The sequence below is a fragment of the Hibiscus syriacus genome, unplaced genomic scaffold (genome assembly GCF_006381635.1).
Source record: "Hibiscus syriacus cultivar Baekdansim isolate YM2019G1 unplaced genomic scaffold, ASM638163v2 tig00110943_pilon, whole genome shotgun sequence".
Classification (NCBI taxonomy): domain Eukaryota; kingdom Viridiplantae; phylum Streptophyta; class Magnoliopsida; order Malvales; family Malvaceae; genus Hibiscus; species Hibiscus syriacus.
The window spans coordinates 593,631-620,876 of NW_024062924.1; the positions used below are offsets into that span (position 1 = coordinate 593,631).

The window sequence follows — 27,246 nt, forward strand, 5'->3', positions numbered from 1 at the left end:
ATTGAAATAATATTTTGACATTATACATATTCTTTAAACCCAAGTTGTAAGTAACATAAACTAGATCATTTAGTCTTTGATGTTCTAGTCTATTTCTTCTCTTTGTATAGATGCGTTCAAAGACACTCCAATTTCTCTCACATCCAAAAGATGAAGAAGTTTGGCTAAGAAGACGGATTGCCAATTTTTGCAAAATTGGAGCACTACCCCCAAACAACGCCCACCATTGATCTACAAGAAATAAATTTAATGATAAAAAATAAAAGTATAGAACACAAGTTATACTTAACTATTTAAGCGTAAAAATATAAATTATAAACTAGAAAATATAAAGTAATATTTACCGGGTCGAATTGTCTTTGTTACGATAAGCGGCACAAGGAGACCAAAGAAATGGTATCATATTTCTCTTGTATCAATTTACCAACAACTACATAATTAGCTGCATTATCAGTCACTATATGGACAACATGTTCAGCTCTAACCCATTCAACCACTTCAGAAAACAAGCCGCATAATGTCTTAGCATCTTTTATGACATCTGATGCATCAACAGATTTCATAAATACTACACCTATAGTATAATAAATTAAAAAGTTTATCAAACAGATATTAAGTATTCTTCATATGACAATTAACAGCAAACTAAAAAAAATAGTGAACTAATAAGTAATAACTATACTAAAGACTATTAAAATTTAACATAAATGATACCTGTAGGACAATAAATTAGAAAGTTGATCAAAGTTATTTACCGTTGATCAATCCATCCATCTGCCATAATTGCACATTCACTCTTAGCCCAATTTACTTGATAACCTTCAACAAGTAAGCAACACTCTCTCTTGCAATCTCCCAACAAGTTAACCCTTAATTCATGATAAGACGAGCCTTTAAAACGGGACCAATAACATTGATTGCATCTAAAGCAGGTTGAAAGTATGGTGATAGTGTTGCATGAAATGGAATGCATGCATCGTAAAACCAATGAGCAATTGTCATCTTAGCTTTCTGAATTGCTTGCGTGCTTGATAATACACTTTTCAAACTTGGTTGCGATCCTGGAGTAGTCCTTGGAGCAAAATAATTACTAGTTTCAACATTAGCTTTTCTTTTCAATGTGGCTTGCATCTTACTGTTCTTATCCATATTTGAGCTAGGTTGAACTTCTTGTGCTTCCTCTTCAATATTTTGATCACCATATGCTTCATTTAGGTTACTATCGCCACTCTTACTTTTTTCTTTGATTTCATCCAATAACTTAAGCATTTGGTTACGAACATCATGAGGAACTTTTTAGCAAGAACTTATATTAGCTGGAACCCCCGCAAGATGTTGTTTCATTCTATTTATGCCCCCTCCTTTACAAGGCTTACTACAATAAAGGCAAGTGTATACACAACTTTTTTCCCTCTTTTATAAATGAAACATGATCCCACGCAAGATCACTTTTCCCACGAGCTGTACTTGAGGATTCTGTGGATTGTTTCTCAGCTGGAATATTATTACTATCTTGAGAAGCATTATCTTGTAGAGCATTCACACTTGGTAATTCCTACATGTTATAAACATAAACTAATTAGTGATTAATAATAAATAATTGAATAATTGAGAAATTCATATGCAATTATAAATATAACGAGCAACAAAATTTATCATAGAGGAATAATCTCACTAGCACCAATATCAATACCCACTGTTAGAGAAATTGAGAAGCACTATAGATAGAATGCAGGAACTCAATCAAAACTCAATCAAGCACAAACATAAACATTATTACCATATAAATAGAATGCCATAAAAACAAAAAGAATCGAAAAACTTGCTACATACATTGAACGAACAGTATCACAATTTTTTTTTGAAGTAAAAAGTGAGCAGAGACGATTCAATTTCCACAAAACTCGACATAAAATTGTAAGTTTTATAAGTTCCACATTGAACAGAGGTTAAAACAGTACGCTAACAGGTCAAAAAACATGGTTCAAGCAAAACCAGAACCAGATGGAGCTGCACTATAGCCTCCACCTCCAAGACCAAAGGCAAGCCTTCCACCGGAACCCCTGAATGATGGTTGGAAGTCTGCTGGGGCACCTCCCTTGTCACCACCAAAGTCAACCCCACGTGGTCCTCCACGGTACCCATCTCTGTCGCCAAACCTTGGACGGTCCCCTTCAAAGCAAGAAGGACCCCGGGGGCGATCGTCAGGTGGGCCACCTAGCCTACCAGGGGGCTTTACAGATTTCTTTAGAGTAGCAGGCACAATTTCTGATGGAAGATTAAGGTAAGTTCTGAGAAACTCAATTCCATCATTAGTAAGGTACCAATAGTAGTGCATGCAAGCAAAAGTTTCGCAGACATATTCCTTGGACTTGAAGCTCTGCATAAGTTTAATGACCTGCAAATTTGGCACATCGATCTCGGGGTGCTTTGCAAGATTGTAATCCTTTTTTCCATAGCAAACTCCCTCTTGAAAAACGTAATTGGAGATTTCTCTACGGTTCTTCTCTGGAATAATCATGGCTGCCAAGTGAAGGAGCACAGGTGCGGGCAGACTGTTTCGGTTTTCTCTTGCAGAAAGCAAAGAAGCAGCGGCAACTTTTAATAGTATCACAAATTTCAAGTGGGCCTATGTTCAAAATTGAGGCAATTCAGCCATTTTATCTTTTATACTTCAGGGCTGGAAGGATGTTGAGGAATGATATTGTAACAGGGATGTAACAGACAACCCATGCTGGAAGCTCAGCCTCTGGAACGAACATGGTCATCGGGAGAATTATGCAAAATAGAGTGAACAAATAAAATGGTAGCACCAGTTTTCGAAGCAGAAAGAACAGAAAGATCAAGTTGAATTTCTACCAAATAATGAATATCAAAACGTACTATATTAAAAACCAAATCCAGCAGAATCAAGCTACAAATCACACTAGAATCAAGATCGACTACAGTTCATCAAATTCCATATATATAAAATTGGGCCATAAAAATCCACATCATCAAAGCACAAACTATAGATTTTGAAGCCCTAGGATTTAGAAACCCGAAAAAACAAAAAACTAATCAGTCAATGGATGCATAATTTCATTCCATACATTTCCAGTGAGAAAGCTTGAAAAAGGAGGTCATCAATCAACCGATAAGAACACACAACGAGTGAAGATCCGTATGGATTTATAATAAACTACAAACTCAAAGATTTAAATTCATTTAAAAGATGAATTAAAAATATAAAGAAATGGGAAGTTTAAACATTACCATCTTACGAGAATAAGGAACTGTAACTCAATAAAAAGTCGGTGAGGGAGTGGTGATGAAGGAAACCAAAGTGGAAAAGCCGAAAAGGAAAAGGGTTCACTGCTTAAATAAAATCATAAAATAAATATGGGTTGAAAAAAATCATAAAACGATGTCGAATTATATAAAAAAAGCACACAGAACCGTGTGAACAACCGGTTCACACCGGTTTTGCCAGTTCACAACCGGTTCAGTACAAAACTGGTTTTGTAGGCTAATCGGACCGGACACGTAACCGGTTCCCGGTTCAACCGATCGAACTGGCCGGTCTGATTTTAGTAACATTAGAAAAATATTTGTCATTTGTGGCCCAATATGTGGCTCTCTTTTAATCTATTAAAATAATTAGAATTATAATATAATTAATATTTATTAATCAATCAAATCCATCCAATCCAACATAATATCTCTAGAATCATCTAAAATTTGACTATATTCGAGAAAATTGTATTCGATCGAATTTGGGTTTAGGAGATTTCGGACGTTACGACTCTCCTTCCCTCAAGAAAAAAAATTTCATCATTGAATTTTCTTCAGATTCTAACATCTACAAACATAATTAACTTACAACGGCGTCAATTTCTCATTACTTAATACGATCCAAATTCCTTTCAATTCTCACACTAGATGCTAAAAAGTTTGATCTCTTCATTATTGATTCCATATTTCAAAACTAATCAACACTGTTGCACCTTCGTCGGATGGCCTCTGCATAGCATCTTCACAACCACAAATGATATACTCTCATTGAATAACCTTAGCAACCTTTTTGTACTCTGAAGCTTTTAGAATACCCTTCACAGTTAAGTTTTCAAATGGATAAAACGGTACTGAATAGTCACTTAATCTCATTAGCTCATGCTTGAAGCAAACCTTTTAAAGAACTTCCACCTAAGAAAATTACATGATGACTAAACTTTGCATTAATGTCCTCGAATAAAATGAAAAATCTCTTTAGAAATTACACCGAATTATTAAAGAAATATAATGAAAAGATTACTAGATTATGAGGAATTTTATTTTTTGTAACGTAAATTTTGGGATTTCACAAAAATTAAGAGATTTGGATCAGAATTTATTGAGCTGGGATATGAAGAAATATTTATATTAATGCTGTTTTAACGGTACTTTGATCTAATAAAATTTAACACGAGCAAAAACAATAATGAAATTGAGTTTCAAATCTACCATAGATCAAATGTTAATTTTAATGAGTGAATAATGATGACAGTAAAGATCAATCAAACTCAAACCAAGAAGAGCTTAACATAAAAAATACAGGCATGCATTCAAGAAAATTTCTTCAACGATATTCGAAGCGACACATATTGGGAAGTTTCAAACTTAGTGGATCATCTGACAACTCAGATTGAAAGGGAAAAACAATGAGAAATCTGAAGCATTCGCATAATACAATCTATGGAATTTGAATTCATAATTTTGAGTTCTCAAACTTTCAAATTAGCACATTTCCAAATTAACTGGTTCTTCTCACTACACACCTGGATTATCAAAATGTCAACTTATATGAGAATCGAGTGTACACTCCAAGAGTTTAGATAATTCATCTATAACATTTAAAGAATACTATTTACGGATCATTAAATTTGTGAGCGCGAGTTTTCTCTACTTCGGCATATCTTAATCTCAAATCGAATGATTTCTTTTTTTTATGCTCACAAGAGTTATGACCTTGTAAGATCTCACGAGGATCTGATACACAACCTGAAGGTCTAAATCGATCGCTGAACTTTATCAAAAATTGAATGGAAAACACCATTTCCAAAAATCATAAGAAGAAATTTATCAAGTTGCGAAGGCATTCACTTATACAAATGATGAAAAGATTTATTGAATCACATAGGGAAAATCATTTTTGAATCATGAGTAAGAAATTATCAAAATTGAGGAGTCTTTCATTTATTAGAGTAGAGAAAAGATCAGTAAGATTTCTTTATAGTCAGACAACACATGGGCACATCAATGATGAGATTAATCATCAGAATGATAGGATCACACTAGAGTTTCTAGATTTTTAAACAACCCTAGTATAAGTAGGAAGGATTTCACTCTCGAAGTACTTGCGAGTTATCGCAATATTAGCTTATACATGAATCAAATTCAAATTTCTGAAATTCAATACAACCATTAGCCTTTATAGGAACCCAAAGCAGAACATTATTTGAAAATTGTAGATTAGAAATCATCAAAGTCGAGGAGATACTCATTGATCAGAATAATGAAAGGATCTATCGGATGGATCTAAGTATAGGACACATAAGTACATCGTTGGTAAAATCAACTATAGAAATGTCAAGATCATATTGGAGCATTAGATTTTGTAAAATTCACAAAAACAATCATCACAATGATCAACCTCAAAGGTACGATCTAGAACATTTGACTTATAGCAGTTCATTTAAGAAACTTTTTTTTGAAAGAGGGTACTTTGTATTAAAAGAATATTACAAAGTACACCACCTCCATGTTCTCATTAAAAAAACCTCTATCCCTAAATGGAGGAAAAAGAATATACCATGGGGTGGCAAGGAACAATAGAAAGAACCATAGGTACAAACTGCTTGCAATAAACAATCCATCCCCATTCCCTACCACAACCCTGATCGAACACAAGAGAAAATCAGCTAGACTAATCACGAAGAAGAATTAAGAACAACTAGGGAAATAAACAGAACCAACACAACCAAAGGAGAAGCATAACGTCGTAAACGAACAAGGAAAAGCTTCCTGCGCTTAGACATTGGCAAGTAGTCAGCAACGGAATGCTCCAATACTTATGCAGAACCGAACAGAAAAGAAATGACACGAATGCACAGCAGTCTGGATAGATCTATTTATTTTACAGCTTCGTTATCAACAGATTCTTGTAGAACAACCAGAGGAGCAGCACCCATTAATGCAGAATGAACAACAATTCGCGAGCACATACAGAAACTTAATCCAGGGAACGAACTACTCAGTTCATATCCACTGAGCCCGAACCACGAGAATCTAACTTCCAGAGGCTAGACAACCAGAATCAAACTGAATTTGATTCAGCAAGAACCGTGAGCAAACAGACGCTAGTAGATGAGATTCCAGAGCCCAAGAAGAAATCAGTTAAGAATTATGCTACCTAAAGAACAAAGGCACTGAACAATCTGACCCAATAAACACCACTGGCAGAGTCAATAGTCTCAGACAGAAATAATAGAATCCGGACTACGCACAAAATCTAACACATTGGGAACCAGAGACGGCCATAGAAACTTCGCCCAAAACCCCACCTGCAATAACACCATATTGAAAATCCTATCTACTGAGAATGCCTCGCCATTGAATCTAGCATTATTTCTACACAACCAAATCTGCCAAATTATGCCAAAAAAGCCAAGAAACCAAAGATCTTTAACTTTCCCTCTAATGTACTGTGATGAATACAACTCTAAAAGCTGTTTAACATTCATGGGGAAAATAATCCTAAAATTCCATAATAAACACCACCTTTTCCACACTTGCCATACAACAATGCAATGGCATAACACATGGGGAACATCTTCCGATTGGACTTTACAAAAAAAAGCATAGGGGCTGGACGATACCGGTAACTCCTCTTTTAATCAATTCAGTCGCAACTGGCAACCTATTATGAATCGTTTTCCAAGCAAAAGCAGCCACTTTAGGCGGGACGAATTTATTCCAAACTCTAATCCATATAGGATCCGGGGTCATACCAAGAGAACAACCCACGCCTCAACTCAATCCTCCAAAGCCAAAACCCATCCACCTAACTCCCAAAATCACTTATCTTGCCATGTTTTTTAATAGCCATCCCATAGATTCTAGGGAACGCTACCTTCAAAGAACGAACCTCTGTCCAATGGTCACACCAGAAATCTATTCTTGCACCATTTCCATAACACATCGAACATCCTCAAGGAAAGCACTCTTAGTTGCCAAAACCAGATTCACGATGTCATGCCACAGCCCATTCGAATTACTAGCGCTTATACATTTAGGAAGAATCATATCAGGATCATAATTAAACTTAGCGACAATAATCTTTTTCTATAAACTGTCAAACTCCTCACTAAAACGCCAAATCCATTTATTCAACAATGCTCTGTTTCTAACTTTAACGTCAAAAAAGCCTAAACCTCCATACGATTTCGGACAAGTAACCATATCCCACTTAATCCAATGAATACCTCTCACAAACTGTACATTCCACAGAAATCTCGCAATACATTTATTAATCATTTCTTTTATGGATTTAGGCATAGAGAATAGAGACATGTAATACACCGGTAAATTAATCAACACTGATTTAATCAAAGTGATCCTACCCCCAAAGAGAGTAGCTTACCTTTCCATCTTTGTAGACGGGATCTGATTTTCTCCACAATGGGATCCTATATCGACTTTTGTTTTTTTTATAACCTAACGGCAGCCCCAAATACGTCGTCGGCAACCTAGCCCAATCGCACAACACCGAATCTGCCCAATATTTAACTCTGCAATCCTCCATATTAATACCAAACAACTTCGTCTTCTGTAGAATTAATTTCAGACCAGTAGCTACCTCGAATATACTAAGGACTCGAAACAAGTTTTAGATTTTATCATCATTAGCTTCTGAAAACAAAATTAAATCATCCACAAATTGAATGTGGAAAACGCCTACTCTACTGGACCCAATCTGCACCCCACGACATACCTCCAATGCAACCGCTTTCTTCAACAACCCACTCAGAGCCTCGCCTATCACATTAAACAAAAAAGGCGACAGCGAGCAGCATTGCCTAAGTCCCCTTCTGATAGAAAAATATTGAGACAGACACCCATTAACCAAGACAACAATATTAGGCGTGGAAATACACAAAAAAATCCATCTCCTCCATCTTTTGCCAAACCTCATTTTCTTAAGAATCAAACTCAAAAACTCCCAATCGACTGTGTCGTATGCTTTACTGAAATCTGTTTTTACCATAACCGCTTCACTCTTATTTTTTTTCAGATCATCAACAACCTCATTTGCAATCAAGAAGCAATCTAAAATTTGTTTACCTGCCATAAAAGCAAATTGATTCTCGCCAATCACATCATTAATGCAAGACGCCATTCTCTTCACCAATACGCGCGCCACTATTTTATATATGCACCCCACCAACGAAATAGGTATATAGTCTTCAGGATGTACATGTTGAGATTTATTCGGAATAAGAGCAATGAACGATTTGTTAAATGAGAAATCAGAAATTTTTCCCCAATAAAAATCTGTCATAAACTTCATAACATCATATTTAATATCCTTCCATAATTTTTTGAATAAATCCAAACTAAACCCATCAGAACCAGGAGCTCTTGTACCATCCAAAGAATTAATAGTGAGCCAAATTTCCTCTTCTGAGAAAGGCCTTTCCATCCATCTTCTAGTAGCGAAACTGATCCTGTTAAGCTGAATATCAAACCGCTTTATCGGTAAGGTACTCACATCATTATAACAAGAGCAAAAGGGATTAACGAAAGCTTGCTGAATTCCTGCTTGATTTTTGAAAACCGAATTATGCACCTTCAACTTCGAAATCTGATTCCTTTTACCTCTGAGTGCAACAGTAAGGTGAAAGAATTTGGTATTCTTATCACCATCTCTAAACCACTTCAGTCTCGACTTTTGCAACCATTCTCTTTCCATCTTCCGATACTCCGTCCACAACTTCGCCTTCACTGATACAAGTTTCGCTTGATTTTCCATATCACTTGGATTCACAATACACAATGATTCTAAGGAATCAAGTTTTTTTCCAATGCCACAATCGGATCAGCCTTCAACTTTCTACACACCTCAGCCCATTCTTTAGTTACGTTCTTAGTTAACATCATAACATGATTCAAATCTTTACCATGGTTTGGCGCCGATGCTAAACCTGATTTTATCAGTAAGAATTGGATATTCTTCCCAATGGTTAAACCATTTGAATGGCCTACTGACCCTTTTTGGCATCCTTTAGCATAATAGGATCGAACTTGTTGCGGAAGAAGGCTATCGGATAGAGCAAAATCGCAACTGATAATTTGAGAAAATAAAAATGAAGATAAAAGAGACACAAAATTTATGTGGAAAACCCCTAAAATATTTAGGGTAAAAACCACGGGCAACGGTAGAAGAATTTCACTATGAGAAAATAGGAATTACAACCTCTCTCGATCTACCAAGGAGAAAACAATGATAATTCTCTCTAGATAAAAAGGAGAAAACAACTCTCAAGAAACTCTCTAAAATCTCTCTAGTATTGGAAGAAAGCTAGAATGCTTTGAGATGATTTTGAAGCTAAATGAGCTAGGGTATTTATAGTTAAAACATAAGGACTAATTTATAAATACCCTAAAGTTTAGTGACTAAATTGAATTATCCCATTTAATATTTAAACAAAAATTTCCATCCCCCTTTTTGACTAAAATATGCCGGTGGATTATTTTAATTCACCTTTTCGGTGGATTTGCTTATTTTTCAACAATCTCCCACTTGAAGATTTGATTGGAACAATCATATCTTCACACCATTCTTTCTACCTTGTACCATCATGTTGCTTACGTCTCTAACAGGCCACAAGAGGATCGACACCAATTAAATTTATCAGTGTTGATCGCCTTCGTCATGAAATCTGCTATGTTGTCTTTGGTATGTATCTTCTGCATATCTACTGTCCCTTCTTCCACCTTTTCACAAATGAAATGGTACTGAACTCGTATGTGCTTTGTCCTTGAATCAAATGCTGGATTCCTTGCTAGATGCAAGGCGCTTTGACTGTCACAAAACAGAGAGACATACTCTTGATTGTGCCCAAGCTCCTCCAATAACATCTTCAACCAAATTGCTTCTTTACTGGCTTGTGTAGCTGCTACATATTCTGCTTCTGTTGTGGATGTAGCCACAACTGACTGCAATTTTGAAACCCAGCTTACAGCTCCACCATCAATTTTGAACACATATCCTGTTGTAGATTTGCTTTTATCCAAATCCCCTGCATAGTCAGAATCTACATACCCATTGATTAGTAAGTTTGATCCTCCGTAACATAATGCAACATTTGAGGTCCCTTTGATGTATCTCAGGATCCTCTTTACTGTATTCCAATGCTCTTTGCCTGGATTCGCCATGTACCGACTAACCACTCCCACTGCTTGTGCAATGTCTGGTCTTGTGCATATCATAGCGAACATTAAACTTCCCACTGCTGATGCATACGGTACTCGAGACATCTCTATCCTCTCTTCTTCACTGCTAGGACTCATACTGGAGGATAATTTGAAGTTAATAGGAAGAGGGGTAGAAATTTGCTTACAATCTTGCATGCTGAATCGTGACAAGATCTTATTCAAGTAATTCTTTTGTGAAAGCCAAATCTTCCTATTACTTCTGTCTCGGTGAATTTGCATCCCTAGAATCTTGTTTGCTGATCCCAAGTCCTTCATTTCAAATTCCCTAGCCAGTTGTGCCTTCAATTATTCAATATGATCTTTGTTGGGTCCTGCAACCAACATGTCATCCACATACAACAGCAATATAACAAAATCGTTATCACCAGACCTCTTGAAATAAGCACAAGGGTCTGCATTAAGTCTGTTGTATCCAAGGCATATAATGAAGGAATAAAATCTCTTATACCAACACCTCGGCACCTGCTTTAGACCGTACAGAGATTTGTTCAACCTGCAAACCAAGTTCTTCTTTTCTTTTTCTTCAAAACCTTCAGGCTGGAGCATATAAATCTCTTCTTCAAGATTTCCATGAAGAAAAACTATTTTAACATCTAGCTACTCTAGATGTAAGTTCAATGTAGCACACATTGCCAAGAGTACTCTAACTGTTGTTAGTCGAACCACAGGAGAAAAAATTTCATTGAAATCAATACCTTCTTTTTGAACATATCCTTTGACCACCAGTCTTGCACGGTACCTCTCCACTTGATCGTCAATATTTCGCTTGATTTTGAAGACCCATTTATTACCAATTGGCTTCCTTCCTTGTGGTAGTGGCACAAGGTCCCATGTATTATTTTTATGAAGGGCTTCGATTTCTTCTTGCATCGCCATCATCCATAATGAAGCATCTGAGCTGTTTATTGCCTCCTAGTATGTTGATGGCTCACCGTCCTCTGTTAAAAGGCAGTATGCAATATTACCTTCTATAACATAATCTGAGTGCCAATTGGGACGTCTTCTCACATGATCTGATTGACGAGTTATTGGAGCTTCAGAACTCTCTAGTTCTTGTTCATCATGAGCTGGTTCTGCTTCAGAAGAATCTCCTTGTTCAAACTCCTTTTCCACATGTATATGAGTAGTCTCTGACTTTTCAGCGCTAGCATCGTCTTATTTTCTTTGTAGCTTATCTTCTACAAAGATAACATCCCTACTAATGATCACTTTGCGGGTAGTGGGATCCCACAAGCGATACCCCTTTATTCCATCAGTATACCCCAAGAATTTGCATTTCCTGGATTTTGGATCCAACTTCGAAATTTCTTGGGAGTTGTACATCACGTACACAATACTTCCAAATACATGGAGGTTTGAATAATCAGCTGGTTTACCAGTCCACATCTCCATTGGTGTCTTCAGCTTTATTATAGTTGATGGAGCTCGATTCACCAAATAACAGACGGTATTGACTGCTTCTGCCCAGAATGATTTTTCTAGGCCTGCATCCCTCAACATTGCTCGTGTTCTTTCTAACAAGGTTCTGTTCATCCGCTCTGCCACTCCATTTTGTTGAGGTGTGTTCGCCACCGTGAACTGTCTTTTGATGCCTTCTCTCTTGCAAAAGTCATCAAATTCTTCGCTTGTGTATTCTCCTCCATTATCTGTTCTGAAACACTTGATCTTATTTCCAGAATCAAGTTCCACCCGCGCTTTGAAGTTTTTAAAAGTTGCAAACACATCTGACTTCTTCTTAATAGGGTACACCCAACATCTCCTAGAGTAGTCATCAATAAATGAGACAAAGTATTTTGCTCCGCCTAGGGATGTGACCGGTGCTTGCCATACGTTAGAGTGAACCAATTCTAGAACACTTTTGCTTCTAGAATTTGATGTATTGAATTTCAACCGGTGTTGCTTACTTGTTATACAATGCTCACACAAAGGAAGTGATACCTTTGTTAAGCTAGGAAGTAGCTTTTGCTCTACAAGGAATTTCATTCCTTGTTCTAACATGTGTCCAAGTTTCTTATGCCATAGCATTGCAGAATCTGAACTACATGAGGCAACAGAGGCTTCTGCTTCTAGCAAAGTCTCTCCCTTCAGCATGTACAAGTTTGCAGCTATCTTTTCGCCTTTCAGCACCACAAGCGCTCCACGGAACACCTTAATGATTCCTTTCTGTGTTTCAATCTTGCTTGCATTATTATCCAACAATCCGTAGGATAATAAATTTTTCTTCAGGCCTTTCACGTGCCGCACATCTCGAACAACTTTAATTGTTCCATCATATATCTTCAATTTGATGGTTCCCACGCCAACGATATCTAAGGCATGATCATTGCAACTATAGACAGATCCTCCTAAGACAGGTTCATAATGATGGAACCATTCTCTTCTTGAGGTCATGTGATATGTTGCTCCTGAATCAATGAGCCATATATCTGCAAATCTTTTTCTGCCTTCTACGGTAGTTGACGCTTCACAACATAGAGCATCTCCATCATCTGAAGTGTTTATGGTATTGGCTTGTGGATTGGAGTTTTTATTGAGACTCCAACAATCCTTCTTCAAGTGACCTTTCTTTCCACAGTGGTAACACTTTAAATTCTTTTTGCTTCTGGACTTCGATCTACCATGTTTGTGACTGCTGCTTTGGCCACGTTCTGTTGATCTCCCTCTCGTCGTTGTCAACGCTTCTGCTTGTTGCAGATTTACTTGTCTGTCTTCCTTGTTCTTGCGCCGATTTTCTTCTTATAGAACAGCAGCTGCAACGTCATCGAAGACTAGACTGGTGACATTACTATTTGTCAAGTTGATGATGAGTTGATCATACGAATCCGGTAGACTTTGAAGTAGAAGTTCAGCACGTTCTTGTTCTCGTATTTTACAGCTTAAGGATGTAAGCTGAGAAAATAAGGTGTTCAGTGTATTTAAGTGCTCTATCACTGAAGTAGATTCTGGCATATGGAGAGTGTACAATTTCCTTTTAAGGAAAATTTTATTGTGCAACGATGTGGCCTCGTACAATTTGGTAAGATGATCCCATATCTCCTTAGCTGTCTTCTTCTCCTCGATGCTTGACAATACTTCATCCGCTAATGCTAGAGGAAAGTTTGCCATAGCATTTCCGTCCATCTCGTTCCATTTGTTGTCATCTGCGAAATCCACCGGCCTTTCATTGATAGTCGCTAGACACCCGTCTTTCCTAAGGATGGCCTTCATCTTCAATTTCCACAGTGAGAAATTTCTCCCATTGAATTTTTCAATATCAAATTTCGTTGTCATAGCTTCTATTACGGATAGCTCCCACTATTTCACTATCGTGAATAGTTCTCTGGAACCATCAAAGAATGGGTAATACCTTTTCACTTTCTTATGTTGGAGGATCCACCTTTTGGTGGCAACCACAAAGACAATAAGCAGATATTACACACTCTAATCTAGCTCGGATACCAATTGTTGCGGAAGACGCCTATTGGATAGAGCAAAATCGCAACTGATAATTTGAGAAAATAAAAATGAAGATAAAAGAGACACAAAATTTACGTGGAAAACCCCTAAAATATTTAGGGTAAAAACCACGGGCAACGGTAGAAGAATTTCACTATGAGAAAATAGGAATTACAACCTCTCTCGATCTACCAAGGAGAAAACAATGATAATTCTCTCTAGATAAAAAGGAGAAAACAACTCTCAAGAAACTCTCTAAAATCTCTCTAGTATTGGAAGAAAGCTAGAATGCTTTGGGATGATTTTGAAGCTAAATGAGCTAGGGTATTTATAGTTAAAGCATAAGGACTAATTTATAAATACCCTAAAGTTTAGTGACTAAATTGAATTATCCCATTTAATATTTAAACAAAAATTTCCATCCCCCTTTTTGACTAAAATATGCCGGTGGATTATTTTAATTCACCTTTCGGTGGATTTGCTTATTTTTCAACAGGACTGTGATCCGATATACCTCTATGAAGTGTTGCTTGCACCAAATTTGGACTTAAACACAAAATGTCAGGTGAAATTAGAAATCTGTCCAGCCTACTAGCAGCTAAGCTCAACCCTCCCCTAAACCAAGTGAACATGTTGCCCGAAGTTGAAACGTCTACCAGATCCCATTTCGAAATGAAATCTTCAAACACCAAAATAGAAGATGAGATGTCGTGATCCCCAGTTCTCTCCAAGTGTGACCTCACGATAGTAAAGTCCCCGCCCACAATAACCAAAGCATTCATATTATCAATAATGTTATTTAACTGTTCAAAGAAGCTCACTTTTTCACCATAGACGTTCGGCCCATAAACATTGATAATACATATTTCCAGATTATGATGCATAAATCAAAGGGATAAAAAGGTTAAATTAAGAAAAGAAAAAATTAAATAGAAAAATATTAAAAGAGACAAATAAAAATAATAAAATAAAATGAAGAAAAATATTTAATTTTAAAATAAAATAAAATATAAAAAATGTTACAAGAGAAAAATAAACAAAATAAAGAAAATGGTGGGAATTTCCTTTAAAAAAGTAAAAAGAATAATAAAAGAAAAGAAAAAATATTAAAAGAGAAAAAAAGAAAAAATGTTTTTTAAGAAAATAATAAAAACGTGTTAAAATTAAAAGAGAAATAATAGAGAAAGAAATAAAAAAAAAGTTTAAGGGACCAAATTAGAACAAAATGAAATATATGGATCAAATTAACACTAAAAAATTAACTACACAAGAAGAAAAAGTTAGGGGGTGAATTAAAAAAAATTAAAAAAAAAGTAAATAGGGAATAAATTGAAACAATTCAAAATTTCAATGTCAATTTGCAACAGGTGACCAAAATAAATTACACTTCAAACCTTGAGGGACTGTAAAAATAATTTAAAAACTTACTAATTGCACATAGGTCCCTCGATTATAAATACCCAAAAACCCAAAAAAACATTTTAAAACCAAAACAAAAAAAGCTATCAAACTCTCCCCTCTCTCCTAGTCAAACCTCCCAACCGGCCAATGGCCGGCCACCCCCGATGGCCAAAACTGTCGTCGCTCCGTCCTGCTCCGTCGGCCACCATCCCATGGTGGCTGGAAAACCTAAAACTACCCAAAAGGATCCCCTCGTCATCCTAAAGTTAAACCCGAGCCCTGAATCCCCAAAATGAACCCCAAATAACATAGATATAAAAAATCATTCAATTTTTATAATATCCCCAACCCGTACTCGACCCAAATACGTGTCTGAGATGTCACATCAACCTTTCAAATCATTTATTATATAAAAATAGAGGAAAAATCTAGATTAAATTTAAACATATTGAAAAATTAATATATATCAACTCAAAAAGTTTACAAAAACTGTTTAGAGCTTATGCAATTTAATCCTTTAAATACATGCCAACACTATATAATATAACAGTGAAACCTACTGCTAATTCTTCTAATCTGATCTTTGCAGAAGTTACGCTGTCTCTGTTGCCTATCTTCTCTTTGAAACTTCTCGGATCCTACGTGTGAAACACTCACACGCTAAGTCATAGGCTTAATGAGACATGTAACAAATAATCGAAACTATAACTACTTAACAAATGCATGTACATTTCTTACAACACAAGACTTATATGCACACATTTCATTATTATCATTATTAACATTCCTATTATTAATTCATATAATCATATACTCTTAAAACTAACAATGCACACAACATCACATAATTCCGATAATACTTCAACATCACAAAGCATGTACCTCATACACAATGCACTTGTTTTTTTTATTAGCCCATGTATACTTCTGAGAACTAAAGATATGTGAGTATATTGAGGTTGTGCACATATACTTTTACTATAGTTCGTATAAATTCCCTCTAGGGGCACATAGAATTTGTTCCGAAGGACCGCGTAGAAATGGCCCGAAGGACCGCGTAGAAATGTCCTGAAGGACAACATATATGTCCCGAAGGACCACATAGATGTCCCGAATGACCACTCCTTAAGGATCACATATGTATTCAAAAGGACTAAATATGTGTCCCAAAGAATCGCATATATGTACCAAAGGATTACATATATATCCCGAAGGAACACGTAAAACCCTCGACTCTTGGCATGCCAACTATACCCCTAGCTCTCATAACATAAAATATGGGCATTATCATTTATATAATTTCATATATTCATATAAGCACATAATTCCCTTATACGTAGAACATTTTCATATGATTCACATTCACATGTCACATAGCTTCTATCTTGTTTTTATGTCTTTTCATAGGCATTTATTCACATAGATCACTTTCCTGAAATAATATATCTCTATCACATGTCTTATCTCTTATGATCATGTAATCATATAATTTGTTATCACATAGATTATAGTCATATAGTTTATCACACTATCAAGTATAAAGATGCACTTAACATCTAGACATGCATATATATTCATGTACACATAAGCAACATATCACTACATGCGTATATTCAGGTACTCATGTAATCTAATATTGGAATTAGACTCATCTTAAGTCTTAATTCCCTAACATAACTTATATTTGATATCATGTACTCACCTTGGACTCACTTGCCACTACCAATCTCTTAACTCTCTCTCGTAAATCTTACTTTGACAGCCTATCCGAACTTTGCTTTCGATCGATATCTACATGAATATACAATCCAATGAATATCAGGATACGAATTACTCGAAAAGATTCTTACCAATACCAATTAAATAAAATACTAATTTCAACTTTCCAACTTAAGTAGTATCGATACTACAAGCACAATACCGATACTTCTATGCTTGTAGTATCGATACCCTTCTACGGTATCGATACCAATTTTCTATTATGTAATTTCATTACAAGAATGGTAATGATACCTCCCTACTGGTATCGATACCCCTGGTATCGATACTATCACTTCAGTATCGATACCTCATTAAGATTTATCATTCTTCTTCCTTATGGTATCGATATTGTTCATGCAGTATCGATACCCTACGCATAATTATCCTAAAATTTGCCTTGTAGTATCGGTACTAACTCAACAAGTACCGATACTACTACACATAATATATTTTCTTAAACCATCTTTTAGCACTATAACACTTCATTATCTTTAATATCTCACTATAACTTTTGAATTTGAGAATTTCACTAAACTTTCAATGTGTTCTAAACTCATTTCTAATGCTTTAAATTTCTTAATCCTTTTTATGACAAGTCAAATTTATCAATAAAACTTCAAAAACCTTTTTATATCAACAATTCATTTCCACGCCCTTATTACAATTCCCTTTCTAATTCTCTCTCCTTGTTGTTTTGATTTATATAAGCTTTCTTTAAGCTTATATAACACCCAAAGAACAAGAACCAACTTAGAAATTCAAGAAATAAACAATTATAATCCAACTCACCTTTACAATGAAGCTTACGGGAAGAAGAAGAAAGCATGAGGAAAAGGGCTTCCAGATATCTCTTCCAAAATCCCACGTGTTTATCTATTAATAAAGGAAACAAAATATCCTTTAAGCTGAAAAGACCATAATAGCCTTCACTCCTTCCATATTTACTATTTAATCCAATATCAAATTATTCATATTTAAGACCCTGAACTTTTCAATTTTCTTAAATTGATAACCAAATTTCAAAAACTTTTATTTTAGTCACTAGCCTTGTTTTTGGGATGTTACATTTTTTACCTTGGTTCGGCGGTGAATCATCGCTTTTTTCGGTGACCTTTGGCTCCCTTCGACCGTGTTTTGCTATGCTTGTTAAAATCGACGCTTAAAGCTTGGTTTTTATTATTTTTTTGCCTTTTCGGGACTTTTTTTTGTTCTCTTTTTTCCTATATTCTTGCTCTTGGGATTGGTATTTTTTTTGCTTCGTATTTGCTTTGGTGATGCCTTTTTCTTCCTGTCCTTGTGATGATCCACCGGTGGCCTTTTATAGTCCTCCGGTAGTGAACTGTTTGCTGTGATCCCGCTTTAATCGGGTTATTGGGTGTGACCGATCTTTCGACACGTCGTTGATGTTCGGATTTTACTCCGATTTCACTGTTTTTGCAGTTTCAAAGGTCGAAAACTTCGGTCGGCTCTCGAATCTGTTGAGCACGTGGTCTCCACGCGTGCTCCCATGCATCACCCTTCCTTAAAACGAAACCCTAGTTTGATTTTTTGGGCTGAGTCAGGCCCCCTAATCGGGCCTGCTTTGTTGGGTCAGTCTAGTATGGCTCGGTTGAGCCCCTTTTGCTGGACTGGACTCTTTGGACCTAAAATAATAATAATAAATATAATATAAAAAATATAATAAAAAATATAAATAATATTAATATAATATAATATAATATAATATATAATGTAATGAAATATATAACTATATAATATATACTATGTAAATATATAACTATATAGTATATATTATGTTTTCAAAAATCATTTTAAAAAACAAATATATATATATATATATATATATATATATATTTTTTTTTTTCAAAATATGTTTTCAAAACATTTTAAAAACCATATATTATAAGTTTTCAAAAATGTTTTCAAAACTATATATTATATACATTTTTTAAAATCGTTTTCAAAACAATATATTATACGTTTTAAAAATGTTTTCAAAACCATATATTATACGTTTTCAAAAATGTTTTCAAAACTATATATTATATACGTTTTCAGAAATGTTTTTAAAACTATATATTATATACGTTTTTTTAAACGTTTTTAAAAATATATATTATATGTTTTCAAAAATGTATTTTCAAAAGTATACAATATATGTTTTTAAAGACGTATTTTCAAACCCATACTATATATTTTCAAAAATCGATTTTTAAAAACCATATATTATATGCTTTAAAAAACGTTTTCTAAAAACTATATATTATAAATGTAACACCCATCTCCCGTATACAGTTCCGTGCACAAGATATAGATGTCGCATCACTTGTAAAGCAGTTCCTCATTTGAAAACATATAAAATTTTGCTTTTTCGATTTCTTAAAACATAACATTTTTAAGATAAAGAAAAACATTGATTGTAATATGTTACAAAGTTCTACTTAATTAAAAATTTAGAGCATTTTTAGCATTTTAATTACATGCCAAATAAGTTTTCCCAATATAAATTAAATTGTACTATTGTCACTGACGAGACCACCTTAATTGATGATCACCGCTGCTATATCTACACTCCTTACTCAGTTAATCTCTGCCTTTACCTACACGTGAAATCAACACATGTTAAATATGTACATAGTAAGACATAATATTGTAAAGAAACAATAATGTATACTTGATCATATCATGGTTATTTGATTTCAAACTAATTTGTATCATCCATAAGGATTAGATAATTCCCTATTATTGAAACCACATTCCTTTCATACTATTATCATAAACATCCTTAGTATGTCCAACATACCTGTCTTTCTTGTACATTTTTCTTCATTTTCTTTGGTAATTATTTGTTAATTTCATTTATGGCACCCTTTCATGCCTTAATGCATCCTTTCATGCATTTCGTTTACGGCATCCTTTCATGCCTTAATGCATCTTTTCATGCATTTCATTTATGGCATCATTTCATGCCTTAATGCATCATTTCATGCATTTCATTTATGGCATCCTTTCATCCCTTAATGCATCCTTTCATGCATTTCATTTATGGCATCCTTTCATGCCTTAATTCATCATTTCATGTATTTCATTTATGGAATCCTTTCATGCCTTAATGCATCATTTCATGTATTTTAATTTATGGAATCCTTTTATGCCTTAATGCATCCTTTCATGCCTTAATGCATCCTTTAATGCATTTCATTTATGGATTCTTTTTAGAGAGATTCATACTCTAAAGCTCATTCATAATATCTGTTCCATACATATAATGATAACATATTAAATAAGATAAAACATACATTAACTTAAACCGTTCCAATTTGAATCATTTTGAATCTTCTTCATCTCAAATAATTACAATAAATGTACTCACCTGGTAATCCCCACTCACTAGAATTTTAATAATTACGATAAAACATACATTAACTTAAAACGTTCCAATTTATATTTTAATAATACTTAAAAGTTCCATTACTTCAATTCCTATCATAATTCTAATCTATCTTATAGTTACAGGCTCACTAGTATCGATACCCTTACCATGGTGTCGGTACTTCTGTACTATGGTAACGATACCTTTCTCTTAGTATCGATACTACTAACTATGGTATCGATACTCCCTTTCGATATCGATACCATTTTGGCATTCTGTTATCCATGGTATCGATACTTCCCCATGATAGTATCGATACCCCATCAGTATCGATACCACTTACAATGGTACTGATACTGTTCGTCACATTTCTACCCATTTATACCTATAGTATCAGTATTGTTCTATCAATACCGATACCATTGCCAAGATTTACCATTTTCAGCTCGATTTTCACTAAATTTTCCCTTCTAATCTTTTACTTTTACCTCCAACAATACTATTAAACTCTTATTTATTTAACCAAACTAACTTTTCTTCATTTAGCCTCTTATAACATCTAAAATTTGGGAACATCTCAATCCAAGAACGATATCATTTTTTATAACATGTTTTAGTCTTATCCAATGTTTCTAATCTCTTATTCACTCATTTGACAAGTCAATTCTACTAATAAACCTCAATAAAAACTCATATATCAACATATCATTCAAAAAACCAGTTCCTTGAATCTCATATAAAACATCCACCACTTAGTTTTAATCTTTTTAATCCTTCCTTAAGCTTACATAACACTTAATGTTACAAGAGTAACCCAAAATATAAAGGAAGAACTAACTAATTGAAGTTTACCTTATGCTATGGATGAGTGCACTACCCACGTGAAGAAGAAGAATAAGAATAGAAAATAGCTTAACTTTCCTCTTTCCCCATTTAAAATCCCTAATAAGGAATATATTTTAAATTCATTTTCCCTCTTAAAAGACCAAAGTACCCTCTTAATTTATCTATTGATACAAATTAGTCTAAACACTATTCCAAATCATTTTCTCAACTTTTACCACTTATTCAAATAAATCTTAAAATATTAAATCTTTTCAATAAAGTCTCTGACCTGGTATTTGGGGTATTACAATTTTTCCCTCTTAAGAAAAATCCGTCCTCGAATTTAAAGAAATACAAGAACCAGAGGGGTATGGAAACTGCATTCTCATGTCCTCATCTCTTTCCCAAGTAACTTCTTCGACCTTATGATTTTACCAGAGAACTTTAACTGAAGGAATCTTTTTGTTACACAATTCCTTGTTTTCTCTAGCCAATATCCGTACTAGTTATTCCTAATAAATTAAATATGATCAGATCCCTATCTTCTCTGGTGTGATAATGTGGGATGGATCTTATCGGTATCTTCTGAGCATTGATACGTGAAAAACATTGTGGATATTATCCATATCCGGAGGTAAAGATAATTGATATGCTACTGGTTCGATCCGTTTCAAGATCTCATAAGGTCCAATGAATCTCAGACTCAGCTTTGCTTTACGCCCAAATCTCAAATCTTTCTTCCAAGGCGATACCTTCAGAAATACTTTATCTCTCACTTGAAATTCTATTTCTTTTCTTTTCAAATGAGCATAAGATTACTGCCGATCGAAGGCTATCTTTAGATTACCAAGAATAATTTTTACTTTCTCCTCCATTTCTTTAATCAACTCTGGTCCAACTAGGTCTCTGTCTTTTAGTTCAAACCAATTTAATGGTGTTCGACACTTTCTCCCATACAAAGCTTAATACGGGGCAATCTTAATACTCGATTGATAACTGTTATTATCGCAAATTTCGCTGAAGGCAAATACATTTCCCAAGATCATTTAAATTCAATCACGCATGCCCTTAGCATATCCTCAAGTATCTGGATAGCTCGCTCTGACTGCCAATTTGTCCACGGATGAAAAGCTGTGTTAAAGTTCAATCGAGTACCCAATGCCTCATGCAACGACTTTCAAAGTCTTGAAGTAAACCTTGGGTCTCGATCGTACACTATTGAAATAAGCACTCCATGTAGTATGACTATCTCTTTTAAATACAACTCCGTAAACTTATCCATCGAGTAATCTAATCGAACTGGAATAAAATGAGTTGTATTGGTCAATGGATCTACAATTACCCATATTAAATCCTTTTTACCTAGTGACAATGGTAGCCCCGAAACAAAATCCATAGTAACTCGCTCCCACTTCTACCTGGGAATGGATATCGATTGTAGCAATCTGGAGGGCACTTGATGTTCAGCTTTCACTTGCTGACATATCAAACATTTTGCCACAAACTCCGATATAACTCTGTTCATACAAGGCCATCAATAATGACTTTTGAATTCCTGATACAACTTATTCCCACCTGGATACATCATCAAAGGACTATAATGTTCCTTATAAAGAATATATTTCTTCAATTCATCATTATCGGGAATGCAAAGTCTTCCCTGATAATATAAACATCCATCGACTTTTATTTCGAAGTCTTTGGTCTCTTTATTTTCGATTTGTGCCATTGTTACCAAGCATTTCTCATCTTGACCTTGTAACTCTTTTATCCGATCCAAAAACATCGGCTTTAACTTAAGCTCAGCAATCAAGGCATCGTTTTCCTTTAATGACATATGCGCATCCAAAGCCGGTAGAGAGGCAAAAATCTTTCGACTCAGTGCATCCGCTACCACATTCGCCTTTCCAGGATAATAATCGGTAATTAAATCATAATCCTTTAAGAGCTCGATCCATCTTCTATGCCTCAAGTATTTTTGACTCGTGTGATCCGTATAAATATGGAACCACTCACCATAAAGATAACGACACCATATTTTCAATGCAAACACGGCTGCTGCCAATTCTAAATTGTGCGTCGGATAATTTTTCTCATGATTTTTCAACTATCTCGAGGCATAAGCCACAAATTTTCCATCTTGCATCAGCACATATCCCAGTCCATTATGGGATGCATCAGTGAAAACAACATAGTCTTTACCTGACTCAGATTATACCAACACAATGGCCTCTGTTACTATTCTCTTGAGCCTTTCAAAACATTATTGACCTTTCTCTGTACAAAAAAATGGAATATCTTTTCGTAACAACTTCGTTAGCAACAACACTAACTTTGAGAAGTTCTTCACAAATCGTCTATAATAACTAAATAGTCCCAAGAAACTCCTAACTTCAGAAATATTCTTTGGGGTTGCCAATCAACTATAGTTTGGATCTTTCTAGGATCTACTCTTATGCCTTCTATGGATACTATGTGATCAAGGAAAGCAACTTCGGCTAACCAAAATTCACACTTTGATAATTTGGCATACAATTTATTCTCGCGAAGTGTCTGAAGAACTACTCGAAGATGAACATAATGTTTCTCTCTTGACTTGGAATATACCAAAATATCATCTATAAATACCACCATGAATTGATCCAAGTACAGTTGGAATACTCGGTTCATCAAGTCCATGAATGTTGCAGGTGCATTAGTCAAACCAAAAGGCATCACTACAAATTTATAGTGCCCATACCGAGTCCGAAAAGTTGTATTTGAAATATCATCATCTTTGATCTTTAGTTGATGGTAACCCGACCTTAGATCTATCTTAGAAAACACCGCTGCTCCTTTCAATTAATCAAATAGATCATCAATCCTCAGAAGAGGATACTTGTTCTTTAATGTTACTCATTTAACTGACGGTAATCGATACATAATCACATTGACCCGTCCTTCTTTTTCACAAACATCATAGGTGCTCCCTATGGAGAAACACTGGGTCTTACAAATCCTTTATCGAGTAACTCTTGCAGTTGAGCTTTTAATTCTCTCAATTCAGTCGGAGCCATCCTATATAGATCCATATAAACAGGTTTGGTACCCGAGTAAACCTCAATCCTGAATTCTACCTCACGATCTAGAGGTAATCCCGGTAACTTCTCGGGAAAAACATCCAGAAATTCTTTAACCATGGCAATATCATTTACTCTAAATTTTAGTATTCGAATATCTATCACATTGGCTATAAAAGTTATGCATCCATTTGACATCATTTTCCTTGCAGTCATAGTTGATATCACATTTGATAGTGATTTCTCTTTTTCACTGATCACTTCTGCATCTTTTAGAAACAAGCAATTCTTATGAAAATTGACCCATCCATAATGTGAAGACAGGCAATCCATGCCTAAAATGATTTTAAATTCATCGAAGGGTAATTCCATCAAGTTTTCCAGGAACACAATCCCTTGGATCATTATAGGACATTTTCTAAATACTCGAGTTACTCTCGCACTGTGACCCATAGGGTTTACTACTATCATCTCACTCACAATTTGCTCTAAAGAAATTCCTCTAGCTTTAACCAATTTTGTACTGATATATGAATGTGTAGAACCATAATCAACTAAAGCAAATACTAGCTCATCAAACAGATGGAAAATACCTGTTATGATTTTAGAGTCATCCCGATACTCATTAGTCTTAATACTATAAATTTTAGCCACTTCTCGAGTCTCTTGTCTCTGCATTGAATCCAATTGTCCCCTGGATCTACCCCTGCCTCTGCTTCTATTTGAGGCTGCCACTAATCTTTTAGATTACACCGAATTATCCCCATATTTCTTAGAAAAGTTTCGAGCAAAGTGACCAGTTCTGCCACATTGAAAGCAAGCTCCACTGAGAAGTCTGCATGCTCCATTGTGCAATTTACTATATGCTTGACATGTAATTCTTTCCCTAGATGCTCTACCCAAGCTAGCAGCAAAAGACTGAGATTGTCTATTTTTCCTATGCAATTGTTGCAGAACTATCTCTATCAGTATATTTGGAACTCGAGACCTTGCCTCTTTTAACATTATGGGGAGTGGAAGGCATTCCCACTATTTTCCCTGTCTGTAAACTCTACTCCACATGTAACGTCTCCTCCTGAACTCTTTCAATAGCTTTGTCTTGGTTAATGACTTCTTGTAAACTCGACAAGTTCAAAGTCAACATCATCTCTTTCAACTTTGGCCTCAAACCCTCTATAAACCAATCACATCTTGCTTTATCATTTAGAACTACTTCAGTAGCAAAATGGCTCAACTTGTTATACTTAGCCTCAAACTCATGTATAGCTCGATGACCTTGTTTTAGATTAAGGAACTTTAACAGAATTGCCCGTATGAACTGTTTACCCATATACTTATTCTTGAATTCTTCCATGAAGAATTGCCAGGTCACTTGCTCCGGTTGTGTATACATTGTAGTATTTTACCACCATACCCGAGCTAATCCTCTAAGTAAAGATACAGCTCCACCTAACTTTTCCAGATTCGAACATTGAAGACTTTCAAGTATTATTATAACATCATTTAGCCATAAATCGGCCTCTATAGGACCCTCACCCTCTTCTCCCTTAACTCTAGAGCTCCCAAACGCTTCATCTCTTTTGGGATCAATATTCTCGGTGCTGGAGGAGCAGAGGGAGGTTGAAATCGAGTCAGTATGGCATCAAGGGCTTGCATGAAAGTTCCAAACTCTAGTACCAGGATCCCTTGAAGTGTAGGTACACTGGCATTTTCAGAGGGGAGAGGTTGTTCACTATTAGCCTCATAACTTTCACTACCAGTTCCTTCTTGCATCTCTTGTTCCTCAGCTCTTCACGAATTCGAAGATTCTGACATCTATTATAACATACATAATAATAACATTACAATTAGTAAGGATTGTCATCAATTTCACTATAATGACACAATACTAGTAACGTTGACAATCTTTATGGCATGTAATCCCTTTTCTATTTTAAAATAAAACCAGTTTCGGCTGAGAATCGGCTAAACCTGTAGCTCTGATACTAATAAATGTAACATCCTTTTCCCGTATACCTTTCCATACACGAGATACAGATGTCACATCACTTGTAAAGCAGTTTCTCATTTGAAAACCCATAAAATTTTAGTTTTTCGTTTTCTTAAAACATAACATTTTAAAGATAAAGCAAAACATTGATTGTAATCTATTACGAAGTTCTACTTAATTAAAAATTCAGAGCATTTTTAGCATTTTAATTACATTCCAAATAAGTTTTCCAAAAATAAACTGGATTATACTATTGTCACTGACGAGCCCACCTTAATTGATGATCACCGCTGCTACAGCTGCAGTCCTTACTCAGTTAATCTCTGCCTTTACCTACGTGTGAAATCAACACACGTTAAATACATACTTAGTGAGACATAATATTGTAAAGAAACAATAATGTATACTTAATCATATCATGGTTATTTGATTTTGAACTAATTCGTATCATCCATAAGAATTAGATTAGTCCCTATTATTGAAACCACACTTCTTTCATACTATTGTCATAAACATCCTTAGTATGTCCAACATACGTTTCTTTCTTGTACATTTTTTCTTCATTTTCTTTAGTAATTATTTGTTAATTTCATTTATGACATTCTTTCATGCCTTAATGCATTATTTCATGCATTTCTTTTACGACATTTAACCTCCATTGGAATCTTTTAGCCTTGAGTTGCCTTAGCCTTTGTTTTAGCTCTTCCTTTTTAGCTTCGAATTCTTTCTTTGCTATCTCCATTTCGGAGGGAATTGGTTTAAGATGTTCTTCCATGGTCCGAGTATCTTCATGATCTCGTACGGGAATGGTGTCATTCTTTCTTAACTTCTGTCATTCCAAATAATTTGAAGTAAGCATGTCCTTAGCATCCACGACATCTGTACGA

The 27,246-nt window shown here is 35.1% G+C and overlaps 1 protein-coding gene across 2 annotated transcripts; it reads right to left on the bottom strand.

Moving 5' to 3' along the window:
* Positions 1 to 1,967: 1,967 nt before the first annotated feature.
* LOC120147790 (40S ribosomal protein S10-1-like) lies at positions 1,968 to 24,328 on the bottom strand. 2 transcript variants are annotated; one of them, XM_039161085.1, is made up of 3 exons: positions 24,323 to 24,328; positions 20,884 to 20,889; positions 1,968 to 2,544 (listed from the first exon to the last, which is right to left on the bottom strand). In XM_039161085.1, the coding sequence occupies exon 3, from the start codon at positions 2,519 to 2,521 to the stop codon at positions 1,985 to 1,987; it is 537 nt and encodes a 178-aa protein (XP_039017016.1). In that variant the 5' UTR covers positions 2,522 to 2,544; positions 20,884 to 20,889; positions 24,323 to 24,328; the 3' UTR covers positions 1,968 to 1,984. The 2 variants fall into 2 exon arrangements, with proteins under 2 accessions (XP_039017016.1, XP_039017015.1); XM_039161084.1 differs by lacking the exons at positions 20,884 to 20,889; positions 24,323 to 24,328 and adding exons at positions 8,576 to 8,581; positions 17,859 to 17,869 and having other exon boundaries at positions 1,968 to 2,586.
* Between the last annotated feature and the right edge of the window lie 2,918 nt (positions 24,329 to 27,246).